This window comes from Nerophis lumbriciformis, linkage group LG24, assembly GCF_033978685.3.
Source record: "Nerophis lumbriciformis linkage group LG24, RoL_Nlum_v2.1, whole genome shotgun sequence".
Taxonomy (NCBI): domain Eukaryota; kingdom Metazoa; phylum Chordata; class Actinopteri; order Syngnathiformes; family Syngnathidae; genus Nerophis; species Nerophis lumbriciformis.
Window position 1 is genome coordinate 38,897,781 of NC_084571.2, and position 17,218 is coordinate 38,914,998.

The window sequence follows — 17,218 nt, forward strand, 5'->3', positions numbered from 1 at the left end:
GGTTGCTATGGTCGGCTCTACGCGCCCTGAAGTGCAAGAGGACTAAGTAAGTAAGTGATTACCATACATGAAAGAAAACAGAAATCCCTTCATGTTGCTCTCCCCCTTACACAGTGGAGTTTTACGAGCCTTCTTCTTGGTAGGTTTCAAAGACAGCTTTTGTCTTCTTGCCGGGCACTCAAATGTACCCCAAAGTTTTTGTGATAACTTAGAAACAATTATTCTAGAGTATACTAGAGCATACTTGCCAACCTTGAGACCTCTGAATTCTAGGGATTGGGGGTTGGTGCTAGCGGGGAGTGTAGCGTCCCGGAAGAGTTAGTGCTCCAAGGGTTTCTGGGTATTTGTTCTGTTGTGTTACGGTGCGGGTGTTCTCCCGAAATGTGTTTGTTTGGTGTGTGTTCACAGTGTGGCGCATATTTGTAACAGTGTTAAACTTGTTTATACGGCCACCCTCAGTGTGACCTGTATGGCTGTTGACCAAGTATGGATGGCATTCTCTTGTGTGTGCGCGTGTGAAAAAGCCACATATATTATTACGCTGTTTGTATGGAGGAAAAGCGGACGTGACGACAGGTTGTAGAGGACGCTGAAGGCAGTGCCTTTAAGGCACGCCCCCAATAATGTCGTCTGGGTGGAAATCGGGAGAAATTTGGGAGAGATTGTCGGGAGGGGCACTGAAATTCGGGAGTCTCCCGGGAAAATCGGGAGGGTTGGCAAGTATGCCCTACGTCCGTGTTTTACCGGATATGTACCACTCCGTACAGCGCCGTTTTAAAAAGTCATTCGTTTTACTTCTTGAAACCGATAACGATAATTTCTGATATTACATTTTAAAGCATTTATCGGCCAATAATATTGGACATCTCTAGTAATAATGGATATACTACCAAAAAAAAGTTTTTCTCCTCAAAATATTCAGATTTTATTTGCTTTATTTTTTTGTATTATGACTGATGACTAATAATTGACAATATTACTGTGATAAGATGTATTTTTTTGTCTTAGTGCCACAACTTTAAACATTTATTCTCATAATAAGACCAATATTATATTTATTACTTAGCAATCACAACATTACATGTCATTGTGCAACATTAACCTTCTTAAATTGCAGCTTTTTTCCCTCATATTACAACTTAATTATTAACAAATACTGTTTTCTCTAATTATTATCATTTCATTCTATGGCTTTTTTTCCTGTAATATTCTGAACTACACAATAGTTTTGTAGTACTCCAGCTTTATACTTGTACTACTTATATACTGAAACTATATAACTAACACGTGTTCTGTATGTAACATGTACATATGTCCTTTTTCCTCTCCTGACTTGTATGTTGAATTATGAATTCCTTTATTGTAATATTTCTACATTGTAAATTTTATTTTTTAAATTCTGCTATTGCTGAATTCCAAATTTAGTCAATTTAATGTACTTTATTGTTATAAAATAGTTTGGGTGTGGGATGGGGGTATATTGTAGCGTCCCGGAAGAGTTAGTGCTGCAAAGGGATTCTGGGTATTTGTTTTGTTGTGTTTATGTTATTTGTACATTTTTACTTGTACTACTTATATACTAAAACTATATAACTAACACGTGTTCTGTATATAACATGTACATACGTCCTTTTTCCTCTCCTGACTTGTATGTTGAATTATGAATTCCTTTATTGTAATATTTCTACATTGTAAATTTTATTTTTTAAATTCTGCTATTGCTGAATTCAACATTTAGTCAATTTAATGTACTTTATTGTTATAAAATAGTTTGGGTGTGGGATGGGGGTATATTGTAGCGTCCCGGAAGAGTTAGTGCTGCAAAGGGATTCTGGGTATTTGTTTTGTTGTGTTTATGTTATTTGTACATTTTTACTTGTACTACTTATATACTAAAACTATATAACTAACACGTGTTCTGTATATAACATGTACATACGTCCTTTTTCCTCTCCTGACTTGTATGTTGAATTATGAATTCCTTTATTGTAATATTTCTACATTGTAAATTTTATTTTTTAAATTCTGCTATTGCTGAATTCAACATTTAGTCAATTTAATGTACTTTATTGTTATAAAATAGTTTGGGTGTGGGATGGGGGTATATTGTAGCGTCCCGGAAGAGTTAGTGCTGCAAAGGGATTCTGGGTATTTGTTTTGTTGTGTTTATGTTATTTGTACATTTTTACTTGTACTACTTATATACTAAAACTATATAACTAACACGTGTTCTGTATATAACATGTACATACGTCCTTTTTCCTCTCCTGACTTGTATGTTGAATTATGAATTCCTTTATTGTAATATTTCTACATTGTAAATTTTATTTTTTAAATTCTGCTATTGCTGAATTCAACATTTAGTCAATTTAATGTACTTTATTGTTATAAAATAGTTTGGGGGTGGGGGTAGGGTAGCGGGGGGTGTATATTGTAGCGTCCCGGAAGAGTTAGTGCTGCAAAGGGATTCTGGGTATTTGTTCTGTTGTGTTTATGTTATTTGTACATTTTTACTTGTACTACTTATATACTGAAACTATATAACTAACACGTGTTCTGTGTATAACTTGTACATACGTCCTTTTTCCTCTCCTGACTTTTATGTTGAATTATGAATTCCTTTATTGTAATATTTCTACATTGTAAATTTTATTTTTTAAATTCTGCTATTGCTGAATTCAACATTTAGTCAATTTAATGTACTTTATTGTTATAAAATAGTTTGGGTTGTGGGATGGGGGTAGCGGGGGGTGTATATTGTAGCGTCCCGGAAGAGTTAGTGCTGCAAAGGGATTCTGGGTATTTGTTCTGTTGTGTTTATGTTATTTGTACATTTTTACTTGTACTACTTATATACTGAAACTATATAACTAACACGTGTTCTGTATATAACATGTACATATGTCCTTTTTCCTCTCCTGACTTGTATGTTGAATTATGAATTCCTTTATTGTAATATTTCTACATTGTAAATTTAATTTTTTTAATTCTGCTATTGCTGAATTCAACATTTAGTCAATTTAATGTACTTTATTGTTATAAAATAGTTTGGGGGTGGTGTGGGGGTAGCGGGGGGGGGGGGGGGGGGGGGGTGTATATTGTAGCGTCCCGGAAGAGTTAGTGCTGCAAAGGGATTCTGGGTATTTGTTCTATTGTGTTTATGTTATTTGTACATTTTTACTTGTACTACTTATATACTGAAACTATATAACTAACACGTGTTCTGTATATAACATGTACATATGTCCTTTTTCCTCTCCTGACTTTTATGTTGAATTATGAATTCCTTTATTGTAATATTTCTACATTGTAAATTTTATTTTTTAAATTTTGCTATTGCTGAATTCAACATTTAGTCAATTTAATGTACTTTATTGTTATAAAATAGTTTGGGTGTGGGATGGGGGTAGCGGGGGGTGTATATTGTAGCGTCCCGGAAGAGTTAGTGCTGCAAAGGGATTCTGGGTATTTGTTCTGTTGTGTTTATGTTATTTGTACATTTTTACTTGTACTACTTATATACTAAAACTATATAACTAACACGTGTTCTGTATATAACATGTACATATGTCCTTTTTCCTCTCCTGACTTTTATGTTGAATTATGAATTCCTTTATTGTAATATGTCTACATTGTAAATTTTATTTTTTAAATTCTGCTATTGCTGAATTCAACATTTAGTCAATTTAATGTACTTTATTGTTATAAAATAGTTTGGGTGTGGGATGGGGGTAGCAGGGGGTGTATATTGTAGCGTCCCGGAAGAGTTAGTGCTGCAAAGGGATTCTGGGTATTTGTTCTGTTGTGTTTATGTTATTTGTACATTTTTACTTGTACTACTTATATACTGAAACTATATAGCTAACACGTGTTCTGTATATAACATGTACATATGTCCTTTTTCCTCTCCTGACTTTTATGTTGAATTATGAATTCCTTTATTGTAATATTTCTACATTGTAAATTTTATTTTTTTAAATTCTGCTATTGCTGAATTCAACATTTAGTCAATTTAATGTACTTTATTGTTATAAAATAGTTTGGGTTGTGGGATGGGGGTAGCGGGGGGGTGTATATTGTAGCGTCCCGGAAGAGTTAGTGCTGCAAAGGGATTCTGGGTATTTGTTCTGTTGTGTTTATGTTATTTGTACATTTTTACTTGTACTACTTATATACTAAAACTATATAACTAACACGTGTTCTGTATATAACATGTACATATGTCCTTTTTCCTCTCCTGACTTTTATGTTGAATTATGAATTCCTTTATTGTAATATTTCTACATTGTAAATTTTATTTTTTAAATTCTGCTATTGCTGAATTCAACATTTAGTCAATTTAATGTACTTTATTGTTATAAAATAGTTTGGGTGTGGGGTGGGGGTAGCGGGGGGTGTATATTGTAGCGTCCCGGAAGAGTTAGTGCTGCAAAGGGATTCTGGGTATTTGTTCTGTTGTGTTTATGTTATTTGTACATTTTTACTTGTACTACTTATATACTGAAACTATCTAACTAACACGTGTTCTGTATATAACATGTACATACGTCCTTTTTCCTCTCCTGACTTTTATGTTGAATTATGAATTCCTTTATTGTAATATTTCTACCTTGTAAATTTTATTTTTTAAATTCTGCTATTGCTGAATTCAACATTTAGTCAATTTAATGTACTTTATTGTTATAAAATAGTTTGGGTGTGCGATGGGGGTAGCGGGGGGGTGTATATTGTAGCGTCCCGGAAGAGTTAGTGCTGCAAAGGGATTCTGGGTATTTGTTCTGTTGTGTTTATGTTATTTGTACATTTTTACTTGTACTACTTATATACTGAAACTATATAACTAACACGTGTTTTGTATATAACATGTACATATGTCCTTTTTCCTCTCCTGACTTTTATGTTGAATTATGAATTCCTTTATTGTAATATTTCTACATTGTAAATTTTATTTTTTAAATTCTGCTATTGCTGAATTCAACATTTAGTCAATTTAATGTACTTTATTGTTATAAAATAGTTTGGGTGTGGGATGGGGGTAGCGGGGGGTGTATATTGTAGCGTCCCGGAAGAGTTAGTGCTGCAAAGGGATTCTGGGTATTTGTTCTGTTGTGTTTATGTTATTTGTACATTTTTACTTGTACTACTTATATACTAAAACTATATAACTAACACGTGTTCTGTATATAACATGTACATATGTCCTTTTTCCTCTCCTGACTTTTATGTTCAATTATGAATTCCTTTATTGTAATATTTCTACATTGTAAATTTTATTTTTTAAATTCTGCTATTGCTGAATTCAACATTTAGTCAATTTAATGTACTTTATTGTTATAAAATAGTTTGGGTGTGGGATGGGGGTAGCGGGGGGGTGTATATTGTAGCGTCCCGGAAGAGTTAGTGCTGCAAAGGGATTCTGGGTATTTGTTCTGTTGTGTTTATGTTATTTGTACATTTTTACTTGTACTACTTATATACTGAAACTATATAACTAACACGTGTTCTGTGTATAACATGTACATATGTCCTTTTTCCTCTCCTGACTTTTATGTTGAATTATGAATTCCTTTATTGTAATATTTCTACATTGTAAATTTTATTTTTTAAATTCTGCTATTGCTGAATTCAACATTTAGTCAATTTAATGTACTTTATTGTTATAAAATAGTTTTTATTTTTTTATTATATTTATTTTGTTATTAAATCAACATAGAAAAAAACACACGATACACTTTCAACTAGTGCATCAACCCAAAAAATAAATAAAATAAAAATAAATAAATAAATAAATAGTTTGAGGGTGGGGTGGGGGTAGGGTAGAGGGGGCGGGGGGGTGTATATTGTAGCGTCCCGGAAGAGTTAGTGCTGCAAAGGGATTCTGGGTATTTGTTCTGTTGTGTTTATGTTGTGTTACGGTGCGGATGTTTTCCCGAAATGTGTTTGTCATTCTTGTTTGGTGTGGGTTCATATTTGTAACAGTGTTAAAGTTGTTTATACGGCCACCCTCAGTGTGACCTGTATGGCTGTTGACCAAGTATGCAGGCATTCACTTGTGTGTGTGTGAAAAGCCGTAGATATTATGTGACTGGGCCGGCACGCGAAGGCAGTTAAAAAGTCATACATTTTACTTTTTAAAACCGATACCGATAATTTCCGATATCACATTTTAAAGCATTTATCGGCCTTTAATATCGGCAGTCTGATTTTATCGGACTGTCCTTCATTTTTCTCTGTGAAATGTACCAATATTTCTGTGTTTGCACTTTCAGGTCCTTTTCCCTGTAAAGCTATAAATAAAATCCTATGGCGGACAACAGAGACGGGGTGAGTGTTAAGCTTTTTTTTGTATTCATTTTCATTTAGACCCCTTTCCCCTATTTATGCTGATTTTACATCTGAAATTTAAATGAAAAGTATTAATTTCGGAAGCTGTGCAATGGACAACACAGAAGAATAATGCTGTGGGCATCCCAGATGGAGGTCATGTGACGCACACCTCTGTGTTCCTCCTCTGCAGATCCCCAATGTTGTTGTACAGCGGAGGGATGCCCCGGGCCAGCTATGGTGACCGCCACTGTCTGACCATCCAGCAGGATAAAGAGCATGTTACCTTGGACTTCACGTCCCGGGTCATTGACTTCTTTACAGTGCACAATGTTGAGCAAGAGAAAGGTGAGTTAATGATTAAATTGGCTTTTTACACCTTTTTGATTCAATTTTGATTTTACAAAAAGCGGTCGTAAATAGGGATGGGTATCGTTTACTTTTTAACCATTAGTAGTACCAAATTGGTACTTTAAAAACAGTACCGGTGCTTAAACAGGTGCCCAAACCATTACTTAAAGAGGACCTGTGATGATTTTAATCTATATATAAAACCATTCCATGTTGTCCAGAAAATGTGTTGAATATGCTTTGATGACAAATTTGCATAAATTCTGCTCCAATTGTATTTTTTAAGTGACTACCGTATTTTTCGGAGTATAAGTCGCTCCGGAGTATAAGTCGCACCGGCTGAAAATGTATAATAAAGAAGGAAAAAAAAAAAATATAAGTCTCACTGGAGTATAAGTCGCACCGGCCGAAAATGCATAATATAGAAGGAAAATTTTTTTTCAAATTGACTGTGTCGCTTTTAAAAGTGCTCCCCCTCTGGTCATCATATGAAATAACAAGTGTGTGTAAAAATTTAAAATGCTAACCCTATGGTCAACAAAAAAAAATCTAATAAATATGTGTATAGAGACATACTGTAATAACTTGAAGTAAATATTGAAGATTAAAAACCAATTACAAACAAAAAAAAGGAATAATGAACTAAAAGCAGTCTTTTTCCACAATGTGTCGACTTTTTTCTTATAAAATTGGGAACAATTTATCATATTCTTTCTGTTTCTATAATAATGCAATATTTTCTCCTAAAATTATTACCGTATTTTTCGGACTATAAGTCGCTCCGGAGTATAAGTCGCACCGGCCGAAAATGCATAATAAAGAAGGAAACAAAAGAAAGGAATAATTAACTAAAAGCAGTCTTTTTCTCACAATGTGTCGACTTTTTTCTTATAAAATTGGGAACAATTTATCATATTCTTTCTGTTTCCATAATAATGCAATATTTTCTCGTAAAATTATTACCGTATTTTTCGGACTATAAGTCGCTCCGGAGTATAAGTCGCACCGGCCGAAAATGCATAATAAAGAAGGAAACATTTTTTTCAAATTGACTGTGTCGCTTTTAAAAGTGCTCCCCCTCTGGTCAACATATGAAATAACAAGTGTGTGTAAACATTTAAAATGCTCCCCCTATGGTCAACAAAAAAAATCTAATAAATATATATATATAGAGACATACTGTAATAACTTGAAGTAAATATTGAAGATTAAAAACCAATTACAAACAAAAAAAAAGGAATAATTAACTAAAAACAGTCTTTTTCTCACAATGTGTTGACTTTTTTCTTATAAAATTGGGAACAATTTATCATATTCTTTCTGTTTCCATAATAATGCAATATTTTCTCGTAAAATTATTACCGTATTTTTCGGACTACAAGTCGCTCCGGAGTATAAGTCGCACCGGCCGAAAATGCATAATAAAGAAGGAACATTTTTTTTCAAATTGACTGTGTCGCTTTTAAAAGTGCTCCCCCTCTGGTCAACATATGAAATAACAAGTGTGTGTAAAAATTTAAAATGCTAACCCCTATGGTCAACAAAAAAAAAATCTAATAAATATGTATATAGAGACATACTGTAATAACTTGAAGTAAATATTGAAGATTAAAAACCAATTACAAACAAAAAAAAGGAATAATGAACTAAAAGCAGTCTTTTTCTCACAATGTGTCGACTTTTTTCTTTTAAAATTGGGAACAATTTATCATATTCTTTCTGTTTCTATAATAATGCAACATTTTCTCCTAAAATTATTACCGTATTTTTCGGACTATAAGTCGCTCCGGAGTATAAGTCGCACCGGCCGAAAATGGATAATAAAGAAGGAAACAAAAAAAAGGAATAATTAACTAAAAGCAGTCTTTTTCTCACAATGTGTCGACTTTTTTCTTATAAAATTGGGAACAATTTCATATTCTTTCTGTTTCCATAATAATGCAATATTTTCTCGTAAAATTATTACCGTATTTTTCGGACTATAAGTCGCTCCGGAGTATAAGTCGCACCGGCCGAAAATGCATAATAAAGAAGGAAACATTTTTTTCAAATTGACTGTGTCGCTTTTAAAAGTGTTCCCCCTCTGGTCAACATATGAAATAACAAGTGTGTGTAAAAATTTAAAATGCTCCCCCTATGGTCAACAAAAAAAAAATTAATAAATATATATATATATAGAGACATACTGTAATAACTTGAAGTAAATATTGAAGATTAAAAACCAATTACAAACAAAAAAAAGGAATAATTACCTAAAAGCAGTCTTTTTCTCACAATGTGTCGACTTTGTTCTTATAAAATTGGGAACAATTTATCATATTCTTTCTGTTTCTATAATAATGCAATATTTTCTCGTAAAATTATTACCGTATTTTTCGGAGTATAAGTCGCTCCGGAGTATAAGTCGCACCGGCCGAAAATGCATAATAAAGAAGGAAACATTTTTTTCAAATTGACTGTGTCGCTTTTAAAAGTGCTCCCCCTCTGGTCAACATATGAAATAACAAGTGTGTGTAAAAATTTAAAATGCTCCCCCTATGGTCAACAACAAAAAAATCAAATAAATATGTGTATAGAGACATACTGTAATAACTTGAAGTAAATATTGAAGATTAAAAACCAATTACAAACAAAAAAAAAGGAATAATGAACTAAAAGCAGTCTTTTTCTCACAATGTGTCGACTTTTTTCTTATAAAATTGGGAACAATTTATCATATTCTTTCTGTTTCTATAATAATGCAATATTTTCTCCTAAAATTATTACCGTATTTTTCGGACTATAAGTCGCTCCGGAGTATAAGTCGCACCGGCCGAAAATGCATAATAAAGAAGGAAACAAAAAAAAGGAATAATTAACTAAAAGCAGTCTTTTTCTCACAATGTGTCGACTTTTTTCTTATAAAATTGGGAACAATTTCATATTCTTTCTGTTTCCATAATAATGCAATATTTTCTCGTAAAATTATTACCGTATTTTTCGGACTATAAGTCGCTCCGGAGTATAAGTCGCACCGGCCGAAAATGCATAATAAAGAAGGAAACATTTTTTTCAAATTGACTGTCGCTTTTAAAAGTGCTCACCCTCTGGTCAACATATGAAATAACAAGTGTGTGTAAAAATTTAAAATGCTAACCCTATGGTCAACAAAAACAAATCTAATAAATATGTGTATAGAGACATACTGTAATAACTTGAAGTAAATATTGAAGATTAAAAACCAATTACAAACAAAAAAAAGGAATAATTAACTAAAAGCAGTCTTTTTCTCACAATGTGTCGACTTTTTTCTTATAAAATTGGGAACAATTTATCATATTCTGTCTGTTTCCATAATAATGCAATATTTTCTCGTAAAATTATTACCGTATTTTTCGGACTATAAGTCGCTCCGGAGTATAAGTCGCACCGGCCGAAAATGCATAATAAAGAAGGAAACATTTTTTTCAAATAGACTGTGTCGCTTTTACAAGTGCTCCCCCTCTGGTCAACATATGAAATAACAAGTGTGTGTAAAAATTTAAAATGCTCCCCCTATGGTCAACAACAAAAAAATCAAATAAATATGTGTATAGAGACATACTGTAATAACTTGAAGTAAATATTGAAGATTAAAAACCAATTACAAACAAAAAAAAAGGAATAATGAACTAAAAGCAGTCTTTTTCTCACAATGTGTCGACTTTTTTCTTATAAAATTGGGAACAATTTATCATATTCTTTCTGTTTCCATAATAATGCAATATTTTCTCGTAAAATTATTACCGTATTTTTCGGACTATAAGTCGCTCCGGAGTATAAGTCGCACCGGCCAAAAATGCATAATAAAGAAGGAAAAAAAATATACAAGTCTCACTGGAGTATAAGTCGCATTTTTGGGGGACATTTATTAGATAAAAGCCAACAGCAAGAATAGACATTTGAAAGGCAATTTAAAATAAATCAAGAATAGTGAACAACAGGCTGAATAAGTGTACGTTATATGAGGCATAAATAACCAACTGGTATGTTAACGTAACATATTATGGTAAGAGTCATTCAAATAACTATAACATATAGAACATGCTATACGTTTACCAAACAATCTGTCACTCCTAATCGCTAAATCCCATGAAATCTTATACGTCTAGTCCAGGGGTCGGCAACCCAAAATGTTGAAAGAGCCATATTGGACCAAAAATACAAAAACAAATTAAAAGCCATATTACATACAGATAGTGTGTCATGAGATATAAATTGAATTAAGAGGACTTAAAGGAAACTAAATAAGCTCAAATATAGCTACAAACGAGGCATAATGCATACCTGCCAACTACTCCGGTTTTCCCGTAATTAGTACGGTTTTCATCAACCTATTCCGGGTTACGGTTGCAGTGATAAAAAATACAGTTTTTCATTAATTCAATTTTTTTTTTTTTTTTAAGTTTTATTCACGAAATCGCGTAACAACAATGACAATCGACACTGCTTCCCGTAACTTCCTATCGAGCCATTCCGAATGCCATGCGCGAGGCTATTTATAGCACCGCTGCCAAGCATGAGGCACCAGTTGCCATTGTTTCCAAACGAGCGAACGATCATGGAATCAGCCGGAGAAAAATCGCAAACGAGTCTTAAACCGAAAAGAAAACTGCAGTCATTCCGTGAAGAATATTCAAAAGCCTATCCGGGAATAATTATCCGTTCCAAAAAGGGTGAAAACTACGCGAATTGCACCTTGTGCAGACAAGATTTTTCGATCGGACACGGAGGAATTAGCGATGTAAAAGACCACGTTGGGACAAAAAAACACAAGTCTAATGCCGTTGCTAAATTTGGATTTTAGCCACAAAAAGGTAATGACACCAATGTTATCTATTGGAATTGTTTAGTACTGTTATACTGTTAAAAGTGTTTATACTATTTATGCTTTCAAGTCCAAGTTGAAGAAATCTTGTTAAATGTTGACAGCATAACTACCAAAATACAGAAGTATGTCCTTAATATTTTTGCAGTGCTATTTCTGTTGAAAAGTTCAAATGATTACATTAGAGATGTGATGTGCCACTTTTCAAGTGTCTGATGGCTTCAATTAATTTTCATTAATTTTTCATATTTTGAATTGTTTTGAAAGGCTTACAAAAAAACTACATTTGAATTGTAATTCCATGCTATTGACAGGACTATTAATTTTAATGAAGTTAGCTTACCATGTTTACAGTATGATAATTGTGATAGAAATGTGAATTTTAGGCACAGAATATTTTTTACAATTGAACAAGGCAGTAGATTATACAAGCTTGGACAGAAAGTTAATAATGACAGCAATTTTTTTTTTTAATGGAATTGTTTAGTACTGTTTTACCATTTGTTTACTGTAAAAAGTGTTTATACTTTCAATGAACAAATTGAAGTCTTGTGAAAGGTTGACAGGATAACTGGCATTAACTGTCAAAATAATTTCAAACTATTGAAGTTAGCTTACAGAATAAACATGTCAATCAACCCATATGATTTTTGCTGTAATATTTTTGTTTTGAAAAGTCACTGTGACTGATAGAAAAGTGATGCTTTTAGCAACATTTTAACCTGTCTGAATGCAATCAATCATTTTGCGTCGGGGGGGCGCCTGAACCCCCCACCAGGACTTTGTCCTGGACCTACCGGGGCCTGCGGCCCCTGGACCCTGGCTACTAGGTTTTTCTGATTTCAAAAGTTGGCAGGTATGATAATGATACAATATGTACATATAGCTAGCCTAAATAGCATGTTAGCATCGATTAGCTTGAAGTCATGCAGTGACCAAATATGTCTGATTAGCACTCCACACAAGTCAATAACATCAACAAAACTCACCTTTGTGCATTCATGCACAACGTTAAAAGTTTGGTGGACAAAATGAGACAGAAAAAGAAGTGGCATAAAACACGTCCTAGAAAGTCGGAGAAAGTTATACATGTAAACAAACTACGGTGAGTTCAAGGACCGCCAAAATTAGTAGGACAAAACGGCACTCGCCAAATACTGGAATCAGTGAAGCATGTTTAATATAAACAGTGTGCTTTATAACAATTAGGGAGGTTTGTGTCATGTTTGTCCTCCTACAGAAACCATATTAAAACAAACAAAAAAAAAATTTCCCCTCATCTTTTTCCATTTTTCATACATTTTTGAAAAAGCTCCAGAGAGCCACTAGGGCGGCACTAAAGAGCCGCGGGTTGCCGACCCCTGGTCTAGTCTCTTACGTGAATGAGATCAATAATATTATTTGATATTTTACGCTAATGTGTTCATCATTTCACACATAAGTCGCTCCTGAGTATAAGTCGCACCCCCGGCCAAACTATGAAAAAAATGTGACTTATAGTCCGAAAAATACGGTACTTAGTTTATATTTTTATGTAATTTTTTTATTTTGAGAGTTTTTAATATTTTGGATCAGGGGTGTCCAAACTTTTTGTAAAATATTATCATTAATAATTAGTGTCATAATTGCGTTGTTGTCACATTGCATGACATCTTTTTGCTCATTTTTCTTACATTTTTACGGTTTTTTTTCCCCCAGCAATATAGTGTGGACCATTTTCCTGTCGGAAAATAATAATGGTAACGATAATAACAATGGTCTGTGATGAGATGGCGACTTGTCCAGGGTGTACCCCGCCTTCCGCCTGAATGCAGCTGAGATAGGCTCCAGCACCCCCACCCCCCAAAAGGGACAAGCGGTAGAAAATGGATGGATGGATGGATGGAATTCACATTGAATAAACCTCAATAGTCATTATGTAGATTCACCCGGTCACAGCAGTAGGTACCACTGCACATTAACCGATCGATTCTCACACACACACATACATATATATATATATATACAGACGTGTATTCATACACACATTCATACATACACTATATTGCCAAAAGTATTTGGCCACCTGCCTTGACTCACATATGAACTTGAAGTGCCATCCCATTCCTAACCCATAGGGCATACTTGCCAACCCTCCCGGATTTTCCGGGAGACTCCCGAAATTCAGCGCCTCTCCCGAAAACCTCCCGGAACAAATTTTCTCCCGAAAATCTCCCGAAATTTAGGCGGACCTGAGTGACGTGTTGACAGCCTGTTCACAACATTGCCGTAAACAGCAATGTTGTGACACTTTTAAACAGGACAATACTGCCATCTACTGTACATGCATATGTGACCCACCCATAATGTGTCACATTTTTGTGTTGATTTATTTATTTTATTTTGTGGTTTGAATTCGTTTTTGGAGCTGTCATTACACATTTATCAGTATTCACATTGGTTCAGTAGGGGGCAGTAGGGCGTTTCTTCCCAATTGAATGCTATCACCTGCAGACCGGAAGTGTCTTGTCATTCTGATGAGAGCGACCAGTCTGTGAACAATTGAAACGTCCTGTGTGCTTTTTCCTCCTGTATAACAGGTTAGTTTTGGTGAATCAACTCACTGAATAATATCCATGTGATCTTTATAAGTTTAAGTACACATTCTGATGGTGGAGCCTAACTCTAAAGTGTTTGTGAGTTGTCGTTTGTATTTGTGAATGAATCCAGTGCACAGCTGCAGTAATCAATACAAAAAGGCGATCCTAATTCAGACTCCCAAATTAGAGCTCCCGTTTTCTTATTGATTTTATAATGTATATTTGTTATAATGTGTGTGTTCTGAAATAGTGACAGAGAATAGAACAAGGATGGCCAATTCAACCCTTAACTCAACAATGAGTAGATGAGTGTTATGTGTGTGTATATGTGTAAATAAATGAACACTGAAATTCAAGTATTTATTTTATTTATATATACATATATATATATATATATATATATATATATATATATATATATATATATATATATATATGTAATAAAATATATATAGCTAGAATTCACTGAAAGTCAAGTATTTCTTATATATATCTTAACCACGCCCCCAACCACGCCCCCCGCCCCACCCCCGACCACGCCCCCACCCCCCACCTCCCGAAATCGGAGGTCTCAAGGTTGGCAAGTACCGTATTTTCCGCACCATAAGGCGCCCTGGGTTATAAGCCGCGCCTTCAATGAACGGCATATTTCAAAACTTTGTCCACCTATAAGCCGCCCCGTGTTATAAGCCGCATCTAACTGCGCTAAAGGAATGTCAAAAAAACAGTCAAATAGGTCAGTCAAACTTTAATAATATATTAAAACCAGCGTGATGTGGGCGCGCATGGAATCGTATATCAACATGGACGGAGCTGCGTGAAAAAAGCCACCCGGCCTCTTCGCGTAAACTTCCCTTAACCACTCGCTCATCTTTTCTTCATCCATCCATCCCTTCGAGTTAGCTTTTATGATGACGCCGGCTGGAAAGGTCTCTTTTGGCAAGGTCTTCCTTTTGAATATCACCATGGGTGGAAGTTTCTGGCCATTAGCATGGCAAGCTAGAACCACAGTGAAGGATGACTTCTCATTCCCTGTGGTGCGAATATTCACCGTACGTGCTCCCGTTGTATCCACACTGCGGTTCACAGGAATATCAAAAGTCAGTGGAACCTCGTCCATGTTGATAATGTTCTCTGGCCGGATCTTTTTTTCAGCTATCTTGTTTTTACAATATGCACGGAAAGTAGCCAGCTTTTCTTGAAAGTCTTTAGGCAGTTGCTGTGAAATAGTAGTCCATGTGCGGATGGAGAGATTGCGTCTTTTCATGAACCGGATCCCTGTCTCTTAGTAGGAGCCATTTTGTGGTCTTTACAGATGTAAACACACAAAGGAAATGAAACGTAATATTCACGCGCTTCTTCTTCTTCTACGGGGGCGGGTGGTTGCTTACAGTAGAAGAAGAAGCGCTTCCTGTTCTATGGGGGCGGGTGCTTACCTTGGCGGTTGCTTGCGTAGAAGAAGAAGCACTTCCTCTTCTACGGGGGAAAAAGATGGCGGCTGTTTACCGTAGTTGGGAGACCGAAACTTTATGAAAATGAATCTTAATATTAATCCATATATAAAGCGCACCGGGTTATAAGGCGCACTGTCAGCTTTTGAGTAAATTTGTGGTTTTTAGGTGCGGCTAATAGTGCGGAAAATACGGTATATATATATATATATATATATATATATATATATATATATATATATATATATATATATATATATATATATATATATATATATGTAATAAAATATATATAGCTAGAATTCACTGAAAGTCAAGTATTTCTTATATATATATATATCTTAACCACGCCCCCAACCACGCCCCCGCCCCACCCCCCACCTCCCGAAATCGGAGGTCTCAAGGTTGGCAAGTATGCCATAGGGTTCAATATGACACCTTTTGGTTGTGGAGTGTGTTTATAGGAATTTTCCACCATTCTTCCAAAAGCACATTGGTGAGGTCACACACTGATGTTGGTGGAGAAGGCCTGGCTCTCAGTCTCCGTTCTAATTCATCCCGAAGGTGTTCAATCCGAGTTCAGGTCAGGACTCTGTGCAGGCCAGTCAAGTTCATCCCCACCAGACTCTATCATGGACCTTGCTTTGTGCACTGGTGCACAGTCATGTTGGAAAAGGAATGGACCCGCTCCAAACTGTTCCCACAAGGTTGGGTGCATTGGAATTGTCCAAAATGTTTTGGTATCCTGGAGCATTCAAAGTTCCTTTCACTGGAACTAAGGGGCCGAGCCCAACTCCTGAAAAACAACCCCACACCATAATTCCTCCTCATCCATTTTTTCACTCTCGGCACAATACAGTCCAAAATGTAGCAACCTCCAAAGCCAGACTGGTCCATCTGATTGCCAGATGGAAAAGTGTGATTCATCAGTCCAGAGAAGGCTCTAGAGTCCAGTGCTTTACACCACTGCTGCCCATCTCAAGTCTAAATGTTGCAAACCTTTTTAAACACTAAACATTATCCATTTATATAATGCATTTCATTCTTCTCTTCGTAGAATGGGACGAGCCGTCTGCACTATTAGTCTTACTAGAAGAGGAGCTGGTTGTAATCGACCTCCAAACCCCCGGATGGCCCTCTTTGCCTACTCCTTATCTGGCTCCGCTCCACTCCTCTGCCGTCACGTGTTCCTGCCACATCTCCAGTGTCCCTCCTAAGCTGTGGGAGAGGCTGCTCAACGCTGGCAAAGCGCAGCAGGGTCGCCAACATACATCTAAGGTGAGAGGTCTTCTACAACAAAATCAATTTACAAATTATAGACCTGTTTCCTTACTTCCACAATTTTCTAAAATCATTGAAAAAATGTTCAATAACAGATTAGAGAGTTTCATAAATAAAAATAGAATACTCGAAGAAAATCAATATGGATACAGAGCTAATGTTTCAACTTCGATGGCTTTAATTGAAATTACAGAAGAAATGACCAATGCTATAGATAATAAAAAATGTGCGGCAGCAGTTTTTATGGATCTAACTAAAGCATTTGACACAATTACCGTATTTTCCGCACTATAAGCCGCCCCGGGTTATTAGCTGCACCTTCAATGAATGGCATATTTCAAAACTTTGTCCACCTATAAGCCGCCCCGGACTATAAGCCGCGCCTA

General features: G+C 35.2%; 1 protein-coding gene across 2 annotated transcripts in view; it reads left to right on the plus strand.

Annotated features, from left to right (window-relative positions):
• Positions 1-17,218, plus strand: part of llgl1 (LLGL scribble cell polarity complex component 1) — a 180,894-nt gene that overhangs the window by 102,361 nt on the left and 61,315 nt on the right. For both annotated transcript variants that reach the window (XM_061982062.1, XM_061982064.1), the window contains 3 exons: positions 6,270-6,324; positions 6,518-6,672; positions 16,609-16,829. In XM_061982062.1, the coding sequence (XP_061838046.1) occupies positions 6,270-6,324; positions 6,518-6,672; positions 16,609-16,829 (431 nt within the window). The remainder of the gene's footprint in view (positions 1-6,269; positions 6,325-6,517; positions 6,673-16,608; positions 16,830-17,218) is intronic.